General features: G+C 45.9%; 1 protein-coding gene across 1 annotated transcript in view; it reads right to left on the reverse strand.

The window, feature by feature from the left end:
- Positions 1-515: 515 nt before the first annotated feature.
- Positions 516-25,220, reverse strand: part of LMF2 (lipase maturation factor 2) — a 197,991-nt gene continuing 173,286 nt past the window's right edge. The window contains exons 13-14 of the mRNA XM_085653752.1: positions 18,120-18,228; positions 516-2,133 (exon numbers count right to left, since the gene is read on the reverse strand). Of these exons, the coding sequence (XP_085509878.1) occupies positions 1,780-2,133; positions 18,120-18,228 (463 nt within the window). The 3' untranslated portion in view covers positions 516-1,779. The remainder of the gene's footprint in view (positions 2,134-18,119; positions 18,229-25,220) is intronic.

Raw genomic sequence — 25,220 nt, forward strand, 5'->3', positions numbered from 1 at the left:
TTTATTTTTGCAATGAAAATTTATTTTATGTAGCACGCTTATGTCTGGGAGTGTCTTGGTGCTGTCAGCTCTGAAGGAAAGACAAGAAAGATCGAAAAAACTCAAGAACTAACAATATAGTAGCCGCCTATTAAGAACAAAGCCCTATCTTCAGTTTTCAAGAATGAAACACCGCTCAAGCTGTATGCTTTCTGATAAGGAAGTCAAACAGGCGCATGAGGGCAGGCGAGGTACTACGGATCAGCAATATCTTATTTTTAAGCACCTTCTGCATCATCCTATAACAGTATCATAGATTCGATTCTTTGAACTTAAAGGGCTGTGACGGAAGAGTACTTTGCGTTTTGACTGTTGAGATTTCCAAGAGGGTCACATTACCTTCTGCAAATTAAAGAGCGCGCAAAAGTGTAACGTCCTTCGCTGATGCAAACAGAACTAAAAAAAACAACATTTCAGGTACAGCTGTTCAAACCACAGGCAAATCAGTCACCTCTCACAATCAAGCCTGACAAACCAATGTTTGAAGGTTTTATTTAGAAAAGTATAGGAAATGTTCTACTGAAGCAATTTCAAAGTCGAGTCCCAACACACGGAGATAATCCTCCTAAAGCACATCGGAAGCATATATTAAAAAATGGCCTAGTGGCCATGCAACCTGTGGTTTCCCCTCCTTCACCCTGGTGGTGCAGTCTAGGTCCATAGATAGTGGTCTGCAAACCTACTTAACATGATCTGAACTTCCCAGGAAGCTACAGAAAATGTTTCAAACGTTGTACCTCCCTCCCACAAAAACATTCTGAAAATACACCACAGAGAACAGACAGTGCCAGAGATCAGTAAAATCAGACAAAGAAATATGGACAATATTTCTCTAGCGATCAGGGGGGCCTCAGCGGAAGGTCATGTGAAAGGTCGTAGTAATCCAGCTCAAACAAAAAGTCCAATTGCAGGCTCTTCTTTACTTCAAGATGTCCAATGGGCATGGGCTTGGCGTTTAGCAATTGCTCACTTAGGTGCTATACATGGTTCTAGAAGTAAAAATCATCACAGCGATGTTGGGGCATAGAAGTCACTCGTGCTGTGTGACCTAAAAACCTTAGCTGCAACACCTTCCTGACCAACACTGAAATAGGGATAATAAAAAGCATACCAAGCCAGTGAGGCATGGACCAGAGATGGGTCTAAACAAAACAGATGACAAAAACAGCACATCCGACTCAAGTCCTTAAAGCACAGACTGGGCATTGGTGGTGATAGCATGTTAACATGGATGCATGGAGTTCATTGTCCCGCCTCTAGGCATAGTCTATGATGTAAAATATGACCGCATAATACTACAAGGGAAAACTAAATACAAATAGAAGGGCAAGTAATTTGGAGCAGACAGATACCATACATACTGGCCTAACTGATCGATGCGGATAGAAAACCTTGGTACCAAGGAATGCAGGTAGAAACGGCCAAACCTGGCCCATGACCAGCAGAAGCTTGTGACTAATGCATGTAGAAGCAGAATAGGTTTTTCCACAGGTAGGGTCTCAAGGTCCATCGATGAGATGCAAGCGCTGGGCTCAGATTGCCTAAGCTCTGCCACAATCCACTATGTCCGACAGAAGATGGCCACAATGGAGAAGATGGAAATGAAAGGCAGCATTCATATTCCACATAATGCAAATATTACAATATAAAAAATGGCTAAAAATGACTGAGCCCAGACTGTGATTGATCCAGCAGTAACAGCGGTTCCTGAATGCAGGAGGAGGAGGAGCTGTACACAGACTAACTTTTTTCTGCTTTCTTCCTCTTGACACTCTTTAGACCATCTCCGGCAGCAGGCCTTTGCTTTGGTTCTAGTTTATCATCTATGGTTTCTGCTGCAGGTTCTTCTTTCTTTCTGTCTTGTTGGTTTTTGTCTCCTAAGTTCTGTGCCACAGCAATGTCAGGCTGCTTTGGGCTTTTTGGCTTGCTGGAAGACGTCCGACCCATGAGCGCTCTTAGAAGGCTGATTGTGGCTACTGTGAGGAGAAGTGACCACAGCACAGCAGGTGCACTGTACTGGTGGATATAGTCCTGGATAGTCTTAAGTGCAAATGGCAGGGGTGCATCCGTAGCTCGCTTAAGAGTCCCTTTATCCTGCAGGAGAGTTAATTAAAGATTATTATGTGGTGAATTGCAAAAAAACAATTGAACTTGTGCAATAATGCAGTGAGTAAAGCGATCAGACTGATAATTAACATTTCCTGAAATAATGTCACCTGGACCTTTATCTAGGCATAGCCTAGTCACCAACAGCATTTGCATACTTGGATTTATAATTTTGTGTTTTCCGCTGTTCTCACAAAGGTAGAGAGCGAGAGATTATAAAATCAGTTGCACTCTCCCGGAGGCAATAATCACACACAAAAAGAACTGGAATTTTAGAGCAAGATAAACAAAGAAAATAGAAGTAAGAGAGGGGGTCCTTTCTTATGCCTCTTGGCTATCGAAAGATATTGGATTAGACGCCTCACTCACTTTATGGTGACATGCTTCATTATCAGAACCTGTCCACACTCTGGTAAAATGGTACCACCAGGTTGGACGCACCCAAAGATAGAATGGGAGTTTACAGATAAATCAAACTGAATAAGCAGGGAGCCAGAAGAAAGGTGTATAGTAAAAACAAAAAAAACTAAAAAAAAAAAAATAAAAAAAAACTACTGGTATACCAATAGAACTCCTTTATTCATTGGGTACCTGTGGGTTTATTATTAAACACACTTGTTCAATTAAACCCGCTATATTTGTGCCAACATGTTTCGGCTCCCGCTAAGAGCCCATCCAGGTCTGGGGCTTCAGGCCTCACAAATGTGCATGGTGTGCATGCGTAGAAAAGCAGGGATACATTCAACAAGCCCTGACAAAAGGCCCCAAACCTCTCAAACCTTTTTATTAATACCCCCAGGTACCCTATGAATAACTATAAACATTTCTTCTGGACCACTGCTTATCTAGTTTAATTTATTGAAGAACTCCCATTCTATCTTCGGTTGAGTCAGGGTGTGGGTAGGCGCCGATGATGAAGCATGTCACGAAGTGAGTGAGGCGTCTAATCCAATATCTTTGGATACACAAGAGGCATAAGGAAGGACCCCCCTCCCTCCTGATAAGGTCTATTTTGCTTTGTTAATCTCATTGAAAAATTCCAGTTTTTTGTGTGCGATTGCGTTTTCCGCTACTAAACTTGGGCCTACAAGTACAGGCATTTAAATGGCTTTGAACTATAAACCCAAAACTGGATAAACGTGCACTTGCTATAGTGTCAACTAGCACGGCTGTGGATGTTCTTTTGCGGTGGACAAACAGTTCAGGACATGGAGACTTCCAATGTCGACAGAGAAGGTACTTCAATAAACCAAATTCATAGCACTAAAGCTAGGGTTGCTGAATATTTCCCTCAAAGTCCGGATCACCACTCCAATCATACATATTTTCCTAACAAGAATATAGAAATGCCCTACTGAACCAACATAGATAACTGTTTAGGAGAAGCATCATTTACTATGTGTGATCTGAAAGACACCGAGCTTTTATATTAAAGTACAAATTAATCCCACGTTGACTTGTGCAGCAGTTTTGTGAGCCAGATGTCTTCGCCCCAAAACGTCTGCGCCTTTACATTCACCCACCCCCACATTTAATCCCTTCAAAAAAGGCTTAAAGGAAACTGGGGTTAGGAGATAAAATGATTTATACACTACCACAAGTGCCCCTACAGTGAGGAAGAGCAAGTTATTTGTAATCAAGCTCCATCACAGGAAGTTTCCTTAAATTCATAAATCTAGACTACCGCTGCATATGTGTGGGAATATAAATCAAATGTCCACCTCCCATTCTCCTCTAAAAACTGAAAGCATCAATAGTCACATCACACATGTTAATCATTAAAGTAAAGCAATTTCCTTTATAGTTGACTGACCAAACTAAACTAAACATCAGCTGACATGAGAGATTAAAAGTAGTACGCAGAAAGGGGATTTAGCTCCACTTCGGTTGAGCAGCTTTGTTGCAGCGGCTCGGCATTTCAATCACCAGTAGGTGGGTTAATTCACCAAACTAATGCTTTCAGAGGACAGATTGGCAGGGCATGGCACAGAGAGCACATCATGTTTGTCTGTGAGCACAGTAGACACTGCTTTGCCGATGCAGATTTATAAAGTGGCATTCTACAGAAGAGCCCGGTAAAGCAGAATACATGCCTTTTTACCTGTTTATCTGGCAGGGCAACTGCCTAGTGGTCCTCCCCCATAAATCGACATCCAATATGGCCATCGTCTGTAAGAAAGAGCAGGGAGAAGGAGTGCATAGAGGGGGGGGGGGGGGGGGAGAGGACAGGGACCGGTAAGATGGCATTCGGTAAAGTGGCATGGAGAGCACAGGACCCACGCCTGGGCATACCCGTCCCACTCGGGTGACAAATGCAAAAAGAACACTGTGCCACTGGATTCAAGCTATCTTGGCTGATGAGGGGTGAAACCCCACAACCGGTCCTAGGATCCTCGTTTCCGGTCCAGGGAGGACCTGGCTTGGCAGTTCGGGCTTGACTGTTCCCATGAGGCACAGGGTCACGGCTGATTTGCATATGGCCAGGTCTAAACTGGGGTGGCATGGGGAGCAAAAGAATGATGGATTTAACCCAGATCCTTTGACTGGGGGTGAATGTTTTGATTTGTTCTGCATTTCATCCATCAATTTCTTCCTCACCCACACAGGCAGCCTTTCAAAGATGTCTCAGACCTGCCACTGCAATGCCTGCATGCAGTTTTTACTGCCATGTCGACCTGGCAAGTGCACTCACTTGCCAGGTCCAAACCTTCCCTTTTCTTACATGTAAGCCACCCCTCAGGTAGGCTCAAGGTACCCCCATGAGCAGGGTGCAGTTTATGTGAAAGGAAGGACCTGTACCGGTGTGTTTTACCTGTCCTTTTAGTGAAAGACTATTTTGTTTTTCACTATTGCAAGGCTATGTGTCCCATAGGCTGACATGGGAGTTGCTTTGTAACATCTTACAAGCATAGCTTTCTATTGGGACAAGATGGAGTAATGGAGTTTAGGCTTTCTGAACTTATGATTTAAAAGTACATCTTTTGGTAAAGATAATTGATATTGTGAGTTTGAAAATACCACTTTTAGAAAGCGGGCATGTTCTTGTCTATGTTATGAACAAAAGGAACCAGGAGCTTTATTTTAACAGGTCATGCACACGTGCTCCAAGACAGCAGTAGAGAATACTAGGGTGTTCAGTTACTATGGGAACGGAAGACCGGTCTTTCCTATAGAGTGCCCTCACACACCCAGAGGGATGTCATGCTTCATCATTGGGCCTTACTCGTCGGGCCGGCGCTACAATTCCAGACGGGCATCCGCGAAGGGGCTCTTTGGCGGAGACCTTTTGGATGAAGCCGTAGGGTGAGTGAGGGTGTGTGGGCTTAGTAGTGCTGAGTGACTTTAAAATAGGTCTAGGGTCGTCCCTGCTAAATGTATTTATTCTCATGGGGCACTGGCCTAATTAAAAGTAATCTGCCCCAACTGGATGTAATGTTCCTATAGGGCTAGTGTGGTGCATAAGGTCGACATGTTTCATGCCAGATAGCCCCTAACGGGTGTGGCGGCACTTCATCAGTACCAAAAAGGTGAAAAAATGGGTACTTGTAGCACTCATCTGGTTCTGTGAATTCCAAGCTAGTAACCAGATGGGATGCTTCGGGTTGAGTGCTCCAGAGGTGAAAAACCCCTGGGTGTCGGGACTTGTGCCGGCGGGGATGTCAGAGCACCTTGTTGCTCTGCTGGCTGGGAGGCAGTGTGACTACTGGCTGTCCTACCCGTGCTCCGGACCCCATGTAATCCCCGCGGGCACAAGCCCCGACACCCGTAGGAGCTTCATCCAAAAGATCTCCGCCAAAGAGCCCCTTTGCGGGTGCCCGTCGGGCATTGCAGCGCAGGCCCAGGGAGGAGCAAGGCCCAATGATGAAGCATGACATGTTCTTGGGAGAGGCTAGAGCTTTGAGCGTCTATCGTGGTTCTCAGGTAAGTTTGTGTGTTGGAAGGCCGTAGAGGAGACTTCAACACATTTACTGTAAACCCTAGTTGGTGAAGTAAGTGAAGAGTGGGTTCAGTGTGTTGGAGACACATTTGTTAAGTGCTGGCTTTGATGAGCCAGTAGTCCAGGTATGGGAAGATATGGATGTGTTGTCTTCTCAGATGTGCGGAGACTACTGCTAGACAATTGGTAAATACCCTGGGAGCAGTGGTGACCCCGAACGGTAGTACTTTGAATTGGTAATGATGACCCGCTATCATTAATCTGAGGTATTTGCGATGAGCAGGATGAATTGGAATGTGGAAATATGCGTCTAAAGTAGACATAAAATCACCCTGTTGTAGAAGTGGGAGCACTTGTTAAAGTGTCACCATGTGAAAATGCTCAAAGAATGAAGGTTTAGTTCTCTGAGGTCTAGAATAGGTCTCAAGGAGCCATCTTTTTTGGGTATGAGAAAGTAAAGAGAATACACGCTTGTCCCTTGATGTTGTACACAAGTTCTAAGCTCCTTTGGATAGGAGCGATTGGACCTCTTGCTGAAGTAGATGTAAATGTTGCTGAAGTAGATGTAAATGTTCTAGTGACATTTTGTGAGAACGTGGTGGAATGTTTGGAGGATTGTTGGTAAGCTCCAGGCAGTAACCATGTTGTCTGTGGTGAAAGATTGCCAAATGGGGAGGAATAGTAGAGTACATCCCCCGACAGGTGTTAAATGATCGGGGAGGGGGGGGGGGGGAGTAGGCAAGTCTGTTGGGGGAAGATGAATTAAGTGGTATGGAACCCCTGCCTAGACCATTGCTGTTGTTGCCTCTTTATCCTCCTCTAAAGCATCCCCTTGTAGAGAGGATTGATTGTTGCCTTTATAGGAGAACATGGTTTTCAACCCTAAACGGTAGAAGGAGCGACAAAAGGAGCCCCGATTAGAGGGAGACTGCAGAGCTCACATAGACTTGGCTACTTCTGTGTCTTTTTAAAAAATGTTCTAGTGATATATAGACTCCGGGCCCGAAGAGATGTTCCTTGTCAAAGGGAGTATTTAAAATGGGCTGTTGGACTTCATATTTTAAACCGGAAATCCTTAACCATGCAGGTCTCCTTAATAACACACTAGTGTTGATCTCTCTAGCTGCGGTGTCTGCAGGATCTAAAGCGCATCCAATTGAGGAATTGGATATGAGCTTCCCTTCCTGGACTAAATCCTGGGCTTTTGATTTGTATTCATCTGAGAGCTGTTGTAGCAATGGCTACGTTTCGTCCCAGTGTGCCCCATCATGCCAGTCTAGGGGATTGCCAACACCAGGGTGTTGGCAATGCACTAATGATTTGTTGCTTGGGCGGCTACTCTTTTACTGGAGGCGTCTAATAGTTTTGACTCTGTCTGGAAGGGGAACATCCCCTGTAGTCTGTGAATTGGCTTACAGGCATTAGAGACCACCAGAGTCTAGTGGCAACTGGCCTTTAATAAAGACAGGATCTGAGGGAGCAGGCTTATATTTTTATCAATTCTGGGGGTGAGAATGAGAGCACGCACTGGATCTTTAAAGATCATCGGCATGTCTCATCATACCTTTAAGCATAGGTGGAGTGTGGCTAGCCCTTTGTGTGCTACTGAGCGTTTCAAATAGGAAATCTTCCTCTAGAGATTCCTTGTTTAACTGTACAACATGACATTCCACAGCTCTAGCAAGTAGTTCTAAATATCCTACATTGTCGTCAGGAGGGGAAGGCGGAGAAGAGGGGAAGGCGGAGAAGAGGGATAGGCGTTTGGAACAATACCGACGTGGGTAGAGTGGATTGCGCACCGAGGGGAACCCGAAGAAACTGTTTCGAACCGGAACGCAGCACTACACGTCCGAACCCGATGGAAAAAAACAATCTAACAATGGAGTCAATGCCCATGCATGCTATCACCGAAAGGAGGAGTCACCTACCTCGTGACTGGAAAGTCTGCTTCGAAGAAAAACAACTTCCAAACATCCGGACCCAACACTAGATGACAGTAGTACGCAAAGCATGTGATCTACAGCTCACACGCCTCAAATGTAAAGTCTATTTTCGCTTTATTGGTATTGTAGATTACTGGATGGTTGATTTTGGTCTCGTTTTACACAAATAAATATTGGATATTTTTCTATAACTGGTGTGGTGTCCTTTTGCAGTGTTTTCACTGTATTACTGTTTGTTCTGTGCAAATTCTTTACACTGCCTCTGAGATAAGCTACCAAGGGGGTGAGCAGGAGTTATTTCAAACGTGTAATCCCCTTATTCGGACTAGAGTGGTGGATTCTGTCTAGCTTAGGTGCAAACCCTAGCTAACCAGAAAGGAATATGCTACTTACCAGTATGCATCTGTTCTTGGCATGTAGAGCTGCAGATCTATACACTGTGCATAGATCGCCATCTGGTGTTGGGCCCGGATGTTTGCAGTTTGTTTTTCTTCTTGGACAGTCTTTGGAAGTCACGAGTTCGGTGACTCCTCCTTCGTTCCGTACTGCACATGGGCTTCGGCTCCATCCTCAGATTGTTTTTTTTCCGCCATCGGGCTCGGATGTTATACTTCGTGCTCCGGCTTCGAACCTTTCCAGTTCGACCTTCGACGAAAAATCCTCGTCCATCGAGACTCTTCAGACGAAAATCGGCTTCTTCAGCTCTCTCTTCGGCACTTCCTCGATTCCAGGCATCGGCCTTCGGGCCTAGCTTGACTCCGGTCTCGGCCGATGGAAAGGACTCCCTTCAAGAAGTGCCCAAAATGTGGGTCTAAATTTTGCCACACCGATCTCCATCAGGTGTGCAACCTCTGCCTCTCTCCCGAACACGAGGCCCGAGACTGCCCCGCCTGCAAGTCTTTTCGATCGAAAAAGACCATTCGGGATCGACTAGCTCGACGCACCATGGCGCACTCATAGACCTCTGCTCCACCTGACATCTTCGGAGAAGACACCGGAGCTTCGGGACAGCAGCACACCGAACAGGAGGACGACGTCGTCAGCACTTCCGTGCAAACCCTAGCTAACCAGAAAGGAATATGCTACTTACCAGTATGCATCTGTTCTTGGCATGTAGAGCTGCAGATCTATACACTGTGCATAGATCGCCATCTGGTGTTGGGCCCGGATGTTTGCAGTTTGTTTTTCTTCTTGGACAGTCTTTGGAAGTCACGAGTTCGGTGACTCCTCCTTCGTTCCGTACTGCACATGGGCTTCGGCTCCATCCTCAGATTGTTTTTCGCCAGCAGGGAAAAGATGGAGCGTAGTGATAATAGTGAAGAAACCCATGTGTGTTGTATCTAAATAAGATAGCCTGGAACGGATACAGGTAGCCGGGGAGGCGGGTGGGCGTGTATAGATCTGCAGCTCTACATGCCAAGAACAGATGCATACTGGTAAGTAGCATATTCCGTTCGAGGCATATGAGCTGCAGATTATACACTGTGCATAGATTATATAGCAGTACCCAACCCTAGCGGCGACTACCGGTATCCGTTGCAGTGGTTTGAAACAGTGTCTTTAGTACAGCCTGGCCCACACTAGCTTGTTGTTTGGAGTGCACGTCTACACAGTAATGTTTTGTGAAGGTGTGCGGTGTTGACCATTGGCTGCTTTGCAGATGTCATCTAAGGGTATGCTCCCTAGAAGAGCCATAGAAGCCCCTATCTTTCTTGTAGAGTGGGCTTTAGGTGGAACAGATAATGTTTTTTGCTTTGTGATAGCAAATTTGTATGCACTTTACAATCCACCTAGCTATCCCTGATTTTGAGATGGGGTTGCCTTTATGCGGTGGAGAGAAGGAGACAAACAACTGTTTAGTCTTTCTGAAAGGTTGCATTCTTTGTATGTAGTACAGTAAAGCCCTTTTAACATCAAGTGTATGTAGAGCCCTTTCCGCAACAGATTGAGGTTGCGAGAAAAAAACCGGTAATTCCACCGATTGATTAAGATGGAAGGGGGAAATGACCTTGGGCAGAAATTTTGGTTTTGTGCGAAGTATCACCTTGCTGTGATGCATCTGTAAAAAGGATTCTTGTATAGTGAACGCTTGTATCTCACTAACCCTTCTAAGGGAAGTGATAGCTACGAGGAAAGCTGTTTTCCAAGTAAGGAACTGTAGCTCACATTTATGCGTTGGTTCGAAAGGCGGACCCATTAGCCTTGTAAGAACTAAGTTTAGATTCCACACAGGTGAGGGTGGTGCCCTGGGTGGAATTACTCTTTTAAGGCCTTCCATGAAGGCTTTAATAGCAGGTACTCTGAAAAGTGATAAATGCTGTCTGTTTTGCAGGTAAGCAGCAATTGCTGCTAGGTGTAGACGGATGGATGAGTACGCCAGGTTACACCTTTGAAGATGGAGCAGATAGCATATGATGTGCTGTATGGATACATCTAAAGGGTTGATTGTATTGTTACGGCAGTAAACAACAAATCTCTTCCACTTTGCGGCATAGCATGCTCGAGTGGTAGGACGTCTGGCTTCCTTGATAATGTTCATGCAATCAGGGGGAAGATTAAGGTATCCAAATTATAAGATTTCAGGAGCCAGATCGCAAGGTTGAGCTGAGCTGGGTCCGGGTGCCTGGGTTAGGAGGCATGGGGACAGGTGCAGTTTTTGATGTGGTACCACCGAGAGTAGTAGTAGTGTGGTGTACCACGGCTGCCTGGCCCATGTTGGGGCCCATGTTGGGGCTACCAGAATGAGTGTGAGGGAGTGCTGTTGTAGCTTCCTTACCACTAATGGAATTAACGGGAGAGGTGGAAAGGCGTATGCAAATTTGCCTGACCAGTTCATCCATATCGCATTGCCTTTGGACAATGGGTGTGGGTATCTGGCGGCTAAGCTTGGACATTTTTTGTTTTCGTGGGTGGCGAAGAGGTCCATCTGAGGATGCCCCCACTTGTGAAAGAATGGGTGAAGAACTTGTGGATGCAGTTCCCATTCGTGCATTTGCTGCGTTTGTCTGCTGAGCAGATCTGCCATGGTGTTTTGTATACCTGGGATGTGTTGTGCCAGGAGAAAGAATTTTTGTGGGATTGCCCATCTCCATATGCTCTGTGCTAAGCGAGAGAGCTGGGGAGAGTGTGTCCCCCCCCCTGTTTTTGAATATAATACATTGCAGTCATATTGTCTGTGCGAATGAGGACTGCCTTGGCTGAGATTTGTTTCTGAAACGATTTCAGGGCTAGAAAGATCGCCAATAGCTCCAGATGGTTGATGTGGAGTAACCTCTGTTGTGGCGTCCATAGGCCTTGCACTGTGAGGTGTAATAGATGTGCTCCCCAGCCAGAGAGCGATGCGTCCGTTGTTAGAATCACCTGAGGAACCGGGTCCAGGAACGGTCGCCCTTTGGAAAGGTTTGTGGTGTTCCACCACTGCAGAGAGCGATGGGTGCGACCGTCCACCAACACCAGATCCGTCAGCTGTCCCTGGGCCTGGTTCCACTGGCGTGCTAGGCACTCTTGAAGTGGACGCATGTGAAGTCTTGCATGAGGCACTATGAAGATGCAAGATGCCATCATCCCTATTAGTTTCATGAACACTCTTGCTGGGAGAGAGTGCTGCAGAAGGAATCTTTGGCGCAAGACTTGTATGCTTGCGATTCTGGCTGAGTTGGGATAGGCTAGGGCTCTTGAGGTGTCTATACTGGCACCGAGGTATTGCTTTGTGTGAGACTGTATCAAGTGGGATTTTTGGTGGTTCACCGTGAAGCCTAGCTGGTGGAGTAGTTGGATGGTAGTGTTTGTATGCTGCACACACTGGTGGTAGGACGCGGCTTTTATGAGCCAGTCGTCCAGATAGGGGAAGACGTGAATGTACTGTCTTCTGAGGTGTGCCGCCACTACTGCCAGGCATTTGGTAAACACCCGTGGTGCGGTTGTGACCCCGAAAAGGAGAACCTTGAACTGATAATGTTGGCCGTCCACCACAAATCGGAGGTACTTTCTGTGAGCAGGGTGTATTGGAATATGAAAGTATGCGACTTTCAAGTCCAGTGTAGTGAGAAAGTCGCCCTGACAGAGGAGTGGGAGAACTTGTTGGAGAGTTACCATGTGAAAATGGTCTGAATGGATATATGCATTTAGAGGCCGGAGGTCTAGAATGGGCCGCAGGGTCTCGTCCTTCTTTGGTATTAGAAAGTACAGAGAGTAGACCCCTAAATTTTGCTGATTGACGGGGACTTGCTCTATAGCTTGTTTTTGTAGGAGGGAGAGTACCTCTTGTTTCAGAAGTGTGGTATGTTCTTGTGACATCGCACGGTGTCTGGGTGGAATGTTTGGGGGGGGGGGGTAGAAGTTAGTTCGGGACAGTACCCTGACCGAATAATTTGGGTCACCCTTTTTTTCTGATGTTATGGTCTTCCAGGTTTGAAGGAAATCTTGTAGTCTGCCCCCGACCGGAATGGAATGGTCTGGGGGGAGCGGGGGAAAGTCATTGTGTGGGCGGTGTGGCAGAACGGGCGGTGTTGGTTTTGCCCCTGCCTTTATTATGGTTTCCTCGATATCCACCTCTTTGATAGCCCTTTGTGAAGGTATTTTGAGGAGGGGACTTATAGGATGTGGAGGCGTTAGCAGAAGAGTAGCCTCTGCCAGAGCCTCGAAAGGAGGAACGGCAAAAGGAGCGTCTAGGGGTGTGTGATTGTAGTGCTCCCATAGACTTCGCCGTATCTGTATCCTTCTTCATTTTTTCCAAGGCTTCGTCTACTTTTGGGCCAATTAAGTGTTGTTGGTCAAAAGGGTGGTTTAGTATAGACGCTTGGACCTCTGGTTTAAAACCTGAGATTCTGAGCCAGGCGTGGCGGCGAAGCAGAACACTGGTGTTTATAGCCCTGGAAGCAGTGTCTGCTGCGTCAAGGGCACATTTAATAGAGGTGTTGGTAATAATCTTTCCCTCTTGTATTAGTTCATTAGCCTTATTTTTATATTTCCCTGGGAGGTGTTGCATAAGAGCCTCCAGTTCATCATAGTGTGCTCTGTCGTAACGCGCCAGCAACGCTTGCGTGTTGGCGATGCGCCACATATTGCCAGCTTGCGAGACAGTGCGTTTGCCTGACGCGTCTAGGAGCTTGGACACCTTATCGGGTGGCGGAGCTTCACCTGATGACTGAGAATTAGAGCGCTTCCTAGCTGTGGACACCACTAATGAGTCTAGGGGCGCAGGTCCTTTAATATAGACAGGATCTGTGGGGGCTGCCTTGTATTTCTTTTCTATTCTGGGGTTTAAGACCCTAGCTCTGACGGGGTCTTTGAAAACCTCTGTCGCATGTTTGGTCACCCCCTTAAGCATGGGTAATATAGCGGTAGATTTATCGGCTATGTCAAATGTGTCAAGTAGGAAGTCTTCCTCAACTGGATCACTCTGTAACTCCACCCCATGATAGTGTGCCGCCCATTGTAAGAGGTGGTGGAACCCCAGGGAGTCCTCTGGTGGAGATGGCCTGGATGGATAAAGATCATCCTGAGGCACATCTGGGACATCTGGATTGTGATATCCTCCCATGGGTCAGGTGTTCCCGGAGGAGTGGGGTCCGGTGGGGCATCTGTGGGATCATAGAATGGATCTCCTTGGTCATCAGGGTCTGGAAACGAGGTTGGAGAGCGATGAGGCAAGGGTGGAGAAGGTGGGGGCGGAGATGGAGGGAGTGGAGGAGGTGGAGGTGGTGGGGAGGGTACTCTGAATGGGGATGTGGCAGAGTCCTTCCGTTTTGGGGGTGGAGGAGGAGCTGGCTTGTCTAAATGTCTTTTCTTGGAAGACAAAGTCAAATGTCCAGTCTTTGGATCCTTGGTTAAAGTCTTTTGAAGAGGATCTGGTGTGAAAAGCTCCTCCGGCACAGATTCCTCTACCGGTGCCGATGTTTTCGGAACAGAGGGCTTCGTTGGTTTATCCGCTCCATGCTTTCTCGAGGCCTCCGATTTTTTGTTCGGCTTATGTTTGGTCGGCACCGAGAGGCCAGGTTTCGACACCGATGGCTTCGGAACGGAGCTGGTTTTCTTCGGCGCTGAAGGGTGTTTTTTGGCGCCGCTAGGAGGCTGGCTCGAGCCCGAGCCGCCAGGAGACTTGATGCTTTTTCACCGGGCCCGAAGGCGGGGTGATGGAAGCGGAAGGTTTTCCCTAGGCCCGGGGGCGAAGGGGTAACCGGAGTCTCTTTCGGTATGGGCGCGGGAGGGGGTAGAGTACTCACGACCCTCTGCGCCGGTGTGATCTCCTCCACGTCGGAGTCGTCGGCTTCGGAAGCGCCGACGACGTCGTCCTCCTGTTCGGTGTGCTGCTGTCCCGAAGCTCCGGTGTCTTCTCCGAAGATGTCAGGTGGAGCAGAGGTCTATGAGTGCGCCATGGTGCGTCGAGCTAGTCGATCCCGAATGGTCTTTTTCGATCGAAAAGACTTGCAGGCGGGGCAGTCTCGGGCCTCGTGTTCGGGAGAGAGGCAGAGGTTGCACACCTGATGGAGATCGGTGTGGCAAAATTTAGACCCACATTTTGGGCACTTCTTGAAGGGAGTCCTTTCCATCGGCCGAGACCGGAGTCAAGGTAGGCCCGAAGGCCGATGCCTGGAATCGAGGAAGTGCCGAAGAGAGAGCTGAAGAAGCCGATTTTCGTCTGAAGAGTCTCGATGGACGAGGATTTTTCGTCGAAGGTCGAACTGGAAAGGTTCGAAGCCGGAGCACGAAGTATAACATCCGAGCCCGATGGCGGAAAAAAAACAATCTGAGGATGGAGCCGAAGCCCATGTGCAGTACGGAACGAAGGAGGAGTCACCGAACTCGTGACTTCCAAAGACTGTCCAAGAAGAAAAACAAACTGCAAACATCCGGGCCCAACACCAGATGGCGATCTATGCACAGTGTATAATCTGCAGCTCATATGCCTCGAACACCCATTTCCAACACTGCTCTAGTCTTGTAACCAGATCATGGGGACCCTACCAAGTGACTGATCCATTGGGACCAGCTTTAACTAGACTTCCTACCTGGGAAAAATCCTACCAAGATCTGGATAAAGACCAATGATGTGTGTGATACTAGGTATCCTGGATGTGTGCCACCACAGAGTAGTGAACAGCAGCAGCAGGCTATTTTTATTGTATATAATTTCAGATTTCTCCCTGTGCGTAGCTCAGCGCAACTTTGGTTGTTGCGCTAAAAACGAATCTGCTCCCCAATAGGATTGCCTTACTCCACATACTTTCAAGCAGTTGATCAAAATAATCTTGTTCTTTCTTCTTCCTTCATCACGCCTCTAACATATCCCTCGCTCTTAAAACTCTCTCTATCCCTACTTCTCTATGTACCTTCACCCTTGCATTTTGTCTCGGCTCTCTTCCTCACACCTCTATATATTCAAACCTCGCTCCATTTCCCCTCTCTCACTCATGACCTTGCTACTCCCTCTATCTCCATCTCCATCTCTGGCCTACATCTATTTCCATCACTCTCAACCTCTATCTACCCCAATGATTTCTCTACATCATCCCTCTATCTGTACACAATTGAACCTTATTTTAATCTTCCCTCCCTTAATCTCCCTCCACCTACTTTACAATGTCATCTCTAGCTGCCGGCTCACAGAAAACCATAAACTGCGCACTTGTCTGACACTTTCTCCATCACACAGCTAAGCCCATAATATGATAACCGCCCTTTGGTAGTCATCATGCACGACATACAACACTTCCCACACAGATTAAAAAACAAAGAACATACTTCCAACCACACTCCCTACACTGTGTAGTGTGCTAACCATGTAGGTAAGCAAGCATTTTAAGGTTCTACATAGGGTTAGTAAACAATACATTAAGGTTGAAGAATACCCACAATTGGCAAGGCAGACTTAAGGGGTCACCCATGAGGGAGTGACTTGTGGAAGAGTCATGCAATTCTGGCACCCAGTCTGGACACAATTCCCCCAAAATCTTAACCTGACAGTGAAGCTAAAGAGATACTTTCCTGCCAACATTCATTGAAAGGAAGCACAATTCTGGACTCTCCTGGTACCCTCTCCTGTCTGCAATTTGTCTGGACACAGAGGTTTATTTTCTCTTTGTCCCTAACTATAGGACATGTGAAATTGGCTGCAGTGATTTGTCCTTAATCAGGAACCATTTGAACAATCTTTCAAAGCAGGATAGTGAGGTTGGATTCTACCTGTAAATATACATTTGAATTTGAGACTAAGTTCAGTCTATGCTACTGCATATGAAAAATTATGACCACAAGTCTTGTAGATACAATACCCTAATAGCGGTTTCTGCTGGGGAATGAATCAGTTTGCATTGACTGACTCCAGCAACTGCCCTTCCACTGTCACATCCCAAGCTGGATTATTGAGAACAATTGTGCAAAATAGATTCTGAAAGACATTGGTTTGCCCCACCTGCCTCCACATATCTCAAGCAAGCGAGAAGCAAAATTAAATGAGCCACAGGAGTCATCAGTAGAAAGGTGACTGATAAGATTGGCAGTGGGAAGGAGGTTTGGAAACAAATTAAAAACATTAAATTATTCAGAAGCAGCATGGTCATCCCTGCCTATAAACAATTTCACCAAATAGGTACCTCTGGGTAACCATATCATGTTGCTTGTACCCCAAGCTAGGACTTTGGAGACACTTTGTATGTTCTGGAAAATCTGCCTGATCAGTAAAAATGTTTTACTTGAAAAAAAGTATTTGAGATCACCTAGACTAATCTTCAGGACAGAATTAGATTATGGATTTAAAAGGTGCTACCTGGAAAGTCCAAGTAAACAGGAGCATTTTTAGGATTACATGCTTTGGGTTTTAATGCAATCACTATGCAGGAATTAAATGCCAGATTACAAATCCTCCTGGTTTCTTCTTGCAAGAGTGAAAAACCTCATACAATTGCTTACTAACAATTCCTGGTAAGATGCAAATTAAACCATTTGAAATATGTGATCTTTAAGAATTGGAATGCATGCCTAAAAGCTGAACATTATTGGTTGAACAAACATGCAAAATGCACTAAAAGGGTGTAGTGTGTGCTTTGCTTGCAAAAATTAAGTCATTTTCCACTCAGCCTTCTGCTCACTTTGCATTCCCCATAACCCCCAAATTCTGCTCTGTCATTAGAAATGTACCTACATTGGCTTCAGCTGTGCCAAGTTAAGGATTGTGCCGGTATCTCAGTACAGACCTTCTTACGAGTTAAAACACATTATGAACTTCATCGTGATAGTAGGCTGAAGACATGGGATGCTCAAAGTCCTCCTTCTCGGTTTGTATTTAGGCTATTCTTAATGTTACTACCCCAGATACTACTCATTCAACCATCACAACAATTTTGAAGTAGCCTGAAACAATGGTCCTCTGTCCATTATGCAAAGATTTTGACTAATATCCCCACAGTCTATTGAGCACCCTTTTCTTGATGAATTTGCCAACTTAGAGAAAGTAACCCCACGAATGAGCGTTCAAACAGAAAATCTTTGCAGGAGAGTTTAGAAAAGCCCATGACAAACAATTGAATTCAAGGCCAGGGCCCTTTTTTCCACAAACAAAAATACGTAGAATACTTATCAAAATAAACTGGGCACAGAAAATGTAATTGTGGAGTGCGACATTGAACACAACTGCAGGTCATACAAAAATCGGCAAAACTCAACCCACAGTGTACAGCCTTAACTCACTTTAAATGGGCACTAGTCCCCCTATAACTATTAAGGGTACCGTAAGCGTTTGCTGAAATCATACATATAGAAGTAAAAACAAACTACAAAAAAATACACAAATCCCGCTCCTGGACTGGCCTGCATTGATGGCCTTCATAATATGGTTCTAAATATACTTGCAGCTGCTAAAACAGCCCAGGATCCCCATAATGTTTGTTCTGGATGGTGCCTGCGATATGTTACCACCACTTGGACACCCTGTCAGGGCTACATCTAACTACAAGCTTGGATATGCTTGCTTGCCAGGGGTTTGAGGTGGCTTTATCCCCACAGTGTTGTGAGTCTTGTTTCAATGCAGTCTGGGAAGCGCCTGAAAGAACTGCCCTGTCATCTAAACAATGCACCATGTAATGGGTCTCACTTACCTTTATACCGTGTTGGGCTAGCATTGCCTCAAGCTTGGCATCACCCAGATGCACAGTAGGATAGAATTCTTCCACATGCTGCCTCCTCCACCACTGTCTAGGCAACTCTCTGTAGAAGAAGAGATAGAGGATGAGAAAGTAAACAACATAGCCACTTTCAAGAGCTGCTAACAATCCTAGTAAAAAATGAAAAAAATCACCAGCAGTATCCAAGAATGATGCAAACAAAAATGTATGCCTCTTGCTACATGCAGCGTACCACCATGCTCTAAAATATCCACATCTTCCCTGATCCAAGCCATGACATTAAATCCACTCAGACTGGCAAAATGGTATGTGCAATGTGCCCTATGGACAGTAAACTGGTACATAATTTATTTTCAGGGTTTGAGGGATGAGTGCTGGAAAAACATAACTTAACAGTCCAGTGTCAAATTTCCACACTTTCCGCAAGGAACCAAGCCCAAACAACTGCTGAGGCTTACCATGCCAAGTCCCAGAATGTGTGTAAATCTTGAACACTGAACAGTAACCTTAAATCTAGTGCCAACTCAATGAATTTATGGGGTTGATTTCACCCTTGCTTAAGATTCCTCATTATGTTCCTAAAGCATATTTCCACATTCTGATAATATGAGATTCAAGGAAAAGAATGGACACTACCAAAAAAAAAAAAATACACTTCCATTTATACTAAGTTCTGCACTCCTTCTGCCCCCTTTTGTGAAAGTGTAGGAAAGGGCCTCTTTTTGTAGGATACCACCCCCACCGCTTGCCCCCTTTTGGATTAATGACTGTTTTTCTGACTGTGAAGGGCACAGTCCAGGCCCCAGTGCGTGTGCTCCGACCCCTAAAGTACATGTACGATTGGCTAATACCCTACTGGATCGTTTAACTTATCTATAAGTCCCTAGTATACAATACCAGAGGTACCCTCCCTGGGCCAGTTACTTACATTTCACTAGTTGACTGCAGCACTTAATTGTGCCACCACTGCAGTGACACAGTGAAATAGGACTCCCGGCCTGCCGCTTCAGCCAAGACAAGCAGCTTTAAATCTGCCAACTTGCCAAGGCAAAGTAAATCCTTTTGCCAGGTCATACCCGTGGTAGCCCACCAGGCAGGGTGATTAATATTAAAGAGGGCATGTTCCTTTTGAGTTTAACATGCCCCGATAGTGATAAACGAACTTGCCGTTTTCACTGTAGCTTGGTCTGTGGTTCTATTGGCTAAAGCGGAGTTTCACTAGCCACTGCGCTAAGTGCCAACTTCCATTTGGGATCACCAAATATTTTACTCCAAGGAATCAAATTAATTCTTACATTAAAATAAAAAATAGTTTCCCACCTGTAGGTGTAGTTTTACAACTTGAAGAATGTTCTGGACTCACATGTGCGTTATTCTGCCATCTAGTGGTCGAGTCTGGAATTCTCAATTTTTTCCACAGTCGTACTTTTTGTTTGGTCGACCCTAGACAGCACTTGCGCTGTCTACAAGATCTGTTGTATGTACTTTGTGTGGGCTTTGGAGCATTGCCCAAGGGCTCGTATGGTTCCGCTTAAGGACTACTTCTTTTCTAGCAACTGCCTCTATTTAACTATCTGGACAGAAAACGACTAGCAGAGATCAGTAAAATACCAGAATAGCTGTACCCAGGATAATGTGCTTCAGAGCTAAAAACTTATAAGGTCCCAAAGGAAAGACCTATTGCATTGCAAATGCTTGTTTTTGTTGGGCGTCGACGAACCGCCCACTTTCGTGCTTCCTGTGCCATCGTACACCCTCTTGGGCGCCATCTTCAAATACTTTTTTTTTCCCTTTGTCTGTTTGTAGCTCCTATCTTAAGGTGGGGGTGGCTAGGTCGCTTGTGAATCCAGAAACCTTTACTAGCTGCAAAACTAAACCTACAGGTAAGAAACCATTTCGTTTTGCACGGCCAGTCTTTTCCGGATTCACATGTGGTGTATAGATTTTGTAGCGGTTATGTCAGTTTTGCGGTGGATGGGTTGAAAATGAGCATAGGTTTGTTAACATGTTTTAACACCTTTTGTCCCACTTGAGCTTCATTGTTCATTTAAATGGATATGCAGTAGTAGTGAATTGAGGAAGGGTTAACGGAGGACTACGTAGATGCCATACAGATGTCCTGTACGTGTATATTTGCTAGAAAGGCAATGGTTGCTCCTTTCTTCCTGGAGTGTGCTTCTTAGATTGAGATTAGTTTTCTCCCCGCACTTGTGTGGCAAATTTATATGGTTTGCGAGATCCATCTGGCAATTTTGCCTTTAACTGGTTTCCCCACATTGTTGTCTGCCAATGAAACAAATAGTTGCTTTGTTTTCTTGATTGACTTTGACTTCTCAACATAGTACACTATTACTGGTCTTGCGGCCAGCGTGTGCAATGCTCTCTCCGGTTTTGGAAAACATTTGGAATTTATATTGTTCGATTTATGTGAAAGTGTGAAACTGCCTTCGGTAAGAACTGTGGGTCTGTCCTCAAGACTATTGTGTCCTTGCGGCCCTGTAATATGGTTCCTGAATTGTGAGTGCAAAGTGATGTTATAGCCACCAGAAATGCTTTATTTAGTGTGAGCACTTTTAAAGTGGCCTTATGTAAAGACTCAAAGGGTGACTTCATTATTTGAGTTAGCACTACATTTAGATTCCATGTGGGTGCTAATACTCTTCTTGGTGGTGTAATTCTCTTTGCTCCCTCTAAAAGACACTTTATTACTGGAGTGGGGAAGACACTTCTTCCTATACGACCTCTTATGCAGACCACAATTACAAATGCAGCTAAATGTACCTTCAAGGATGCATACGTCATTGCAGTCTAGTAGGAGTGTAAGAAATTTTAGCACAGTTGCGAAATTGTTTTTCCTATAATAAGCCAATTTTATGGCACCATAATGAGTATCTTGTCCATTTGGCTATGAAGCACTTCTTTGTTGAAGGCTTTCTTGCTTCTCTAAGAACATACATCATGTTCTTCAGGAGCCCCAGATGACTGAATTCTAAGACATTAGGACCCAGGCTGAAAGACTGGTTCTGGCTGTTGAACCTTCCTATCTTCCATTGACAGCAGGTTTTGTTTTAGCAATTTCAGAATGTTGTCCGTAGCAATTTGTTAGTTGTGAAAAACATGTTTGCCTCACTTAGAGAGGGTCAATGAGTATTAAGACAATTTTGCTCTTTTTGCATTTGTTGATCATTCGGTGTAACAGTGGCATTGGGGGAAAAGTATATGCAAATATTCCTGACCAGCCTATCAATAGAGCATTCCCTAAGGATTGGTGGTGTGCCTGTATGGATGCAAAGTTTTGGCCTTTTACGTTTCTTGGGGTTGCAAAAAGGTCTACATTTGGAGTTCCCCAACTCCAAAAAATGTTTGAATACCGCTTGATTGAGTTCCCATTTGTGAGAGCATGGTGCTTGTCTGCTCAGTCTGTCTGCGTCTACATTTTGTAGGGAGCTGGCTCTGTATATACTATACCAACGTAAGGTAGAGTGTGCACACAGTCCAGTGGATCCCCCAAAGGTTTACAGAGGTAAAAGTAGATAATATCTTATTCTCCATTTGTGGTAGTGTGGGCAAGCAGTAAGGCTTTTTCAGAGAGCAGTGTTAAGCATTTATTGTACACACAGGCAAGAAATAATTTCACACACTCAAAGACTGAACTCAGACCAATTGTTTGTGTCAAAAATATTTCTTTGTTGTATTTTATTTATAGAACCAAGAACGACTTAGTACAGATAAATATGATTGTACTTTTCAAGACAGTGTGTTAAAAAAGCAAGTTGGAGGAATAATGACTTTTCTTACGGGTTTGTAAAAATGAGCAAATACCATAATTACTTTTGGATAACTTTTTCTACTTTGTATGATATGCCAGGATATCACACTGGGACATTTCCTGGATAAAAGGCAAAACAGTTTCTCAAAACACACTGCTTAGATTTACATACACTTTTCAACTCCACACTAAGAACTTTTTTCCACAGAAAAACAGTCAATAAAGTCCTATGGAAGAAAATCAGGTTGTCTGTCATTGGTCTTGAGAGTTGAGTTTCTGGGGCTAGAACCAGGGTTCCCTCAGGGTCAAGGATGCACTCTAAGAGCGCACTCCGCGGCATTAGGGTGGCCAGGTGCAGAGTGCTGAGGCCCAATGTTATCCAAAGGGGATAGGGGACTCCGATTGGTGGCTGCTCACGGGCACGCCACTTGGATGTGGGAGCAAAGCTCCTAGAGTTTAGCTCAGGGCAAATGGGGATCAGAGTTAGCACACAAGGTGCACCCACAGCGGCACAGGTGCAGCTGGGTGCAGAGTGCTGATTTGGCATTGAGTGGGCTGTTTTCAATGAGAGTTGCCAGTTTTGGATTTTGGCTGCAGCACTGGTACAGGAAATCTTCTGAGACGAACCAACAGCTGGGCAGGTAAGCTGGAGGGCTCGGGGACGTAGGTGCACCTCAGGTCCACTTCTCCAGGGCGGCTGAATGCAGGGGAGTCCTTTGAGGTCGGATTTCACCTTACCGGGGCACTCGAGGTTGGGGGGGGGGGGGTGCTCCGTGCAGAAGCTGCAGGCGACTTCAGGGAGTTCTGGAGGGGTCAACCCACTGTGGACTCAGACCCTGGAGTGCTGGGAGACCTCGTTGGGACCTTTTGACTCCGGCCGATGGCTACGGCTGCAGTGGTAGTTCCAGGCGTCAGATTTCTTTGTCTTCAGGAGGCTCAGAGTCTCGCTTTGGGGATTCTTTTGAACAAAGCTGCTGTTCACAGGAGATCTGGTCTTTGTTGGAGGCTCCCAGGGGTTCTGGAGGTCGCTAGCCGCAGGACAAGATTACTTTTGGCACAGATTCTCTGGGAACTGCAGACAGACCGGTAGGGCTGGGGCCAAGTCACTTCTTCGCTGCAGTCTCCTCTGCTGTGCATCTTCTTTCGTCCTTCTTTGGAGGTTGCGGGAATCTGCCTTCTAGGTTCAGGGCTGCCTCCTAAATGCTATATTTAGGGGGAGTTTAAGGTGTCTCGAAGGTAGTAGCCAATGGGCTATGGACCTTAGGGGGACTACACCCTTGGTGTGCTCACCGCACGTGGGGAAGTGGGAACAATCCCTAATCCGGGTTGGAGAGTGCCTGCCATCTGCAAGATAGCAGGACCTGAAGAGTGGGCTTCACCTTGCCTCCCCTACCTGAGGAGTGGGGTTGGCAGAGGTAGGCACACCTTCTGGGCTACTCTAATTTTTCGCGCCTGTCCTCCCACCGAAAAGGGGGTGAGACTGGAAGGGGGCCTGCTCCTGATAGCAGGAGAGGCTGGGGTCATGTTACAAAGGCAGTCCCCGTATGCGAAAAAAACAGTGTGAGAGAACCCAGACACCTTATGCTCCATGTTTGTAATCAGTAACGTATCCCAACCCACCCCCCGCCCCCAACATATATGGTGTTGGCATCTCTTGCGCAACATTAAAAACGTTACATTGTTATGGTCCGGTGTCTGTGGTGGCTTTTGACAAGGAGAGACCAGCTTCTGCCGTGACTGGCTGCCCGCCCAGGGTAATGGAGTGAGACGCAGCTAATTGCATGCGGTTCCTGGGCTGCAGGTATTTGGTGAGGTGTGCCTGCACTTTCCCGACGTGTGGTGTGTGTTTGTTAGTGAATTAAGAGATGGCTCCTGGCAGGATGCATGAAGTGCTCTTACTCAAGCGTGTTACTTGCAGCAGGCAGGTTGGGACCAGGGTGAGTGTGCGGTCCCTTTGACAGGAGCTTGCTGCAATCGTGACGGGTCAGGAGAGTCCTAACATCCTCTGCGCGGAGCTTGGAGCAGATGGGTGCTGGACCAGAAGCCCCTCGATTACCCTGATGTGGTTTAGGCTCCTCCCCCCAGACAAAAAGATCAGTGGGTGTACGAGAGTGACAGCATCCTGCTATGTAGGTGATGTCAGAGGTGCCCAGAGATCTCCAGTTGCCTCCTTTCTGGCCGGAGTAGTTCATACGGTGTATGCAATATAAATTAAGGTTGCTCTTATCAGAATGCAAGGGAAATCGAACATCGATAATACTGTTCTCGTGTTCTTTTTTTTCGATAGTAGTACGCTTGCCTGGCGCGAGGCACTGGAGATCTACATGTGAGGACTAAAAGTTGCCGCCAACCAACAATATCTTCAGGGGTATCTGCAGTGTCCTGCCTCGAGAATCTCAAGGTGCTCTGACTGACGTGGGCTGCCCCTGCCATCCTGCCTTAACATTGTGTCTGGATAGTGCTAAACAGATCCAGTTACCCATATAGGAATGAGATAAACAGCTGAAACAAAGTACCCGCTGGCCACTATAATAAGACTTTCTAAACAGCGAAAATCTGCCAAAAAATCTCCTCTTCTATAAGGACAATACCCAATGTTATCAGAATCCCTCGGCATTACCGGTGCGTTCTTGATTACTAGTAACATACAATTTTATGCAGTGGAAAATTGCAGGTTTTCAAAACAAATAAATAAAAGGCATTGCCATTTACAATGCCAATAACTCAAACTCTTGCAAATGCAAGACCTATTGCATTGCAAATGCTTGTTGCCTTATGTTGATGATCTTTTGACAAGGTATACCCTGGTTTCCTGCCAACCAGTTACCCAGGGCCTGTGTTCTTCCCTTAAAACGGTACTGTTACACACCCAATTGGCAACTCTGAACCCATGTAATTCCCTAGTAAAAGGTAACATGGGTACCAAAAGCCCTGTGACCAGGGAAGGCCTTTAAGGGCTGCATCACATATTGTGCCCCCTTAGAGGCCCTGTACCCCGACACACGCACTGCCATTGCAGGCTGCGTGTTTTGGTGCAGAACAAAGTGAAGAGTCGACATAGCACACATTCCTGTGTGCCATGCCGGCAACCCACTGCCTATCGTATATGTTAGTCACCCCTCTAGCAGGGTGCACTATACCAATGGTGAGGGTACAGGTGTACGAGACCTGCACACCTACAGTGTCCAAGTCCATTCTTAGACATTGCAAGTGCAGTAAAGTCATAAAAAGTACATGGTCTGGATGTTTGTCATTACGAACTGCACAGCACACTAATGGCTTTACTGAAAACTGGGAACTTTGAT

This window comes from Triturus cristatus, chromosome 4_1 (genome assembly GCF_964204655.1).
Source record: "Triturus cristatus chromosome 4_1, aTriCri1.1, whole genome shotgun sequence".
Taxonomy (NCBI): Eukaryota; Metazoa; Chordata; class Amphibia; order Caudata; family Salamandridae; genus Triturus; species Triturus cristatus.